General features: G+C 46.5%; 1 protein-coding gene across 1 annotated transcript; it reads left to right on the top strand.

Moving 5' to 3' along the window:
- Nucleotides 1-443: 443 nt before the first annotated feature.
- ZIC1 (Zic family member 1) lies at nt 444-2,292 on the top strand. The gene has a single exon (XM_014951742.1). The coding sequence runs from the start codon at nt 642-644 to the stop codon at nt 1,860-1,862; it is 1,221 nt and encodes a 406-aa protein (XP_014807228.1). The 5' UTR covers nt 444-641; the 3' UTR covers nt 1,863-2,292.
- The last annotated feature ends 740 nt before the right edge of the window (nt 2,293-3,032 follow it).

Below are 3,032 nucleotides of genomic sequence, written 5' to 3' on the forward strand. Positions count from 1 at the left end.
AATTTAAAAATTTTTGTCCCTTTTTTTTAGAAAAAAAAAAAAAAAAAAAAAAAAGGGCCCCACAAAAAAAAAAAAATCGGGGAGAGTGTGGGGAAGCTCGAAGAGGAGAGAGAAACAAGCTCTCGGCCACTTTGCAACATTCCTATAGCCAAAAAAATCACTGAAGGAAGTTTCTTTTTTGTTTTGTTTTTTTGCTGCCCGTGTTGATCTCTCTCCGTTATTGTTATTTGCAGCCAGTTTATTTTTGAGCCCACCCAACCCCCCCTCCCCACTTAAACCTCCCTGAAAAGTCAAAGCAGCGAGACAGTGCATATTTTTTGGGGCGCATTTTTATTATTATTATTTGCAACTGCGAAGATCTCTTCCCCCCTTCCGCACCAGCCTCTTTTTTTTTTCTTCTTCTTCTTCTTCTCCCCCCCCCCCCCGTTTTTTTTTTTTTTTTTTTTTTTTTTTCCTTCCCCCTGCGCTGATGCCGAAGGGGGTGTTTTTGATGTGGTTGCTTTGGTGGTGATCGTCGCTGACTTTCCAAAGAGGGTGTTTTCGCCGCTGCTGCTGCTGCTGCTGCTGCTGCTGCTGCTTCTCTTCGCGTTGTGTGTGTGCGCGCGTGCTTTTTTTTTGGTTGCTGCATCTACGCTGGGAAGATGCTTCTGGATGCTGGACCGCAGTATCCCGCCATAGGAGTCACTACCTTCGGATCCTCTCGCCACCACTCCACGGCCGATGTCACGGACAGAGAAGTGGGGCTGGGGATCAACCCCTTCGCCGACGGCATGGGCGCCTTCAAAATCAACCCCAGCACCCACGAGCTGGCCTCGGCCGGCCAGACCGCCTTCACCTCGCAGGCGCCCGGCTACGCGGCGGCGGCCCTGGGCCACCACCACCACCCGACCCATGTCAGCTCCTACTCCAGCGCCGCCTTCAACTCCACCCGGGACTTTCTGTTCCGCAACCGCGGCTTCGGGGAGGCGGCGGCCGCCAGCGCCCAGCACAGCCTCTTCGCCTCCGCCGCCGGCAGTTTCGCCGGACCCCACGGACACACCGATGCCGCGGGACATATACTTTTCCCGGGGCTGCACGAACAAGCCACCAGCCACGCTTCGCCTAACGTGGTGAACGGGCAGATGCGCCTGGGCTTCTCCGGAGACATGTACGGCAGACCCGACCAGTACGGCCAGGTCACCAGCCCGCGCTCCGAGCACTACGCCTCCACCCAGCTCCACGGGTACGGCCACATGAACATGAACATGGCAGCCCACCACGGGGCAGGGGCCTTCTTTCGTTACATGAGGCAGCCCATCAAACAGGAACTCATCTGTAAGTGGATTGAGCCCGAGCAATTGTCAAACCCCAAAAAGTCCTGCAACAAAACTTTCAGCACGATGCACGAGCTGGTGACTCATGTCACGGTGGAGCACGTTGGAGGACCCGAGCAGTCCAATCACATATGTTTCTGGGAAGAGTGTCCAAGAGAAGGGAAACCTTTCAAGGCCAAATACAAACTTGTAAATCACATCAGAGTCCACACAGGTGAAAAACCTTTCCCCTGCCCTTTCCCAGGCTGTGGCAAAGTGTTTGCCAGATCAGAGAATCTCAAAATACACAAAAGAACTCATACAGGTCAGTATGTAAAGCTCTCTTTACTCTCTCTCTGTGTTATTCAGCATACTGTTTTGCTTTATTTTGTTTTCAATGTATCCTTTGCGTTGTTATTGAATGCACGCCAAGTACTTCTGGAAAATAAATTCTCGGATTTGTTTGCTTCTTTACCGTTTGGAGGAGAGGAGAGAAAAGGGGGAGGGAAAGGGAGAGCGAGAACAAATCTCAGAATTCTCGTCCATATTTTTTTCTCGTTGTGCGAATAGGCTACTGTAGTGTTTATGCGGGTAGATCTGTGTAAATATCGAGTGATATAGCTACTATTTCTGCTTATTCACACAGGCGAGGAATTTTATTTTTTTTTGGCAATTTAAAGTAGTTGGAGGAAAAAATGAAATCATTGTGCAAGCTCACAAATTAAAAGTGAACAATAGAAGTTACAACTTGTCTAGTCAGTTTTGACTGATGTCGCTGAGATGCTGCTGCTCGAACATTGTGAGAATAACACAGCTGCGACCTTTTCGTTCAACAGTTTTGTTTTGGGCAGAGGGAGTTTCAAATGTTTGATCTGAATAACACTGACATTTTTAATGAGCATTGCCTTCCAACGACTCTCTGCATTCACAAATATGGGGAGCCGCGAGTTCTGATTCTCGGGAGGGAGGGGAAAAAAAAAAAAAAAAAAGAAAAAAAAGGAGAGAAGAAAACCCGGTATTGTTTCGGCCTGTACATTTTGAAATGTCATTTGCAGATCTGTTAAGCGAAATTGGGACATGTGTCAAAAACATCTGTTAGTTCTAGTTAACAGAAAATAAAGTAACTCGATGGCCGATCTTGCAAAACTACGTTTGAACTTTTCCGGCCAGGAAAGCATTTATAATTAATGAAATTGCACGTAGAAAGTTTTCACACTTCCAGGAGCAGCCTGTGAAGTTGTATTAATTAGTTTAGCAGCCGGTGTCTGTAGTCTGAAGCGCAGGCTGGTTTTTTCTTTCTTTCTTTTCTACCTTTTTTTTTTTTTTTTTTTTTGTTTTTTTTTTTTTTTTTAATCTCTGAAGAAAAAGATAAGAAATAAGCCCTTTTTGGAAAATTTAATCTGTTCCAGTGTAGGGTTTTCCACCTCCCACCCCCTTCTGTACAGTCTTATGCACTGCGAGGGAAACTACATAATCCTATTGTAAGATCTGCTTACAGCCAAACGATTTTTTTCGCCTTCCAGTTCATAAAACTCCCCTTCCCCCACGCTCGGTGCAGGGCTTGACCTTCCAGGAGTTGCATTTTTATGATATAACTCGACGTGATATAATATGCAGAACGTATATTAATTTCGTATCGCTATCGTCTAAACATAGCACAGAGATTTTACAACGACCGTCACTCGTCACCTAATTATTTTTCCATTGCTCTATGAATAGCTCGTCTGTGTGCTGGGGGGG

Source organism: Calidris pugnax, unplaced genomic scaffold, assembly GCF_001431845.1.
Source record: "Calidris pugnax isolate Ruff unplaced genomic scaffold, ASM143184v1 scaffold197, whole genome shotgun sequence".
Classification (NCBI taxonomy): domain Eukaryota; kingdom Metazoa; phylum Chordata; class Aves; order Charadriiformes; family Scolopacidae; genus Calidris; species Calidris pugnax.

What these genes read in the sequence shown, in the direction of transcription:
- ZIC1 (XM_014951742.1), top strand. Translation starts at nt 642, where the DNA reads ATGCTTCTGGATGCTGGACCGCAGTATCCCGCCATAGGAGTCACTACC.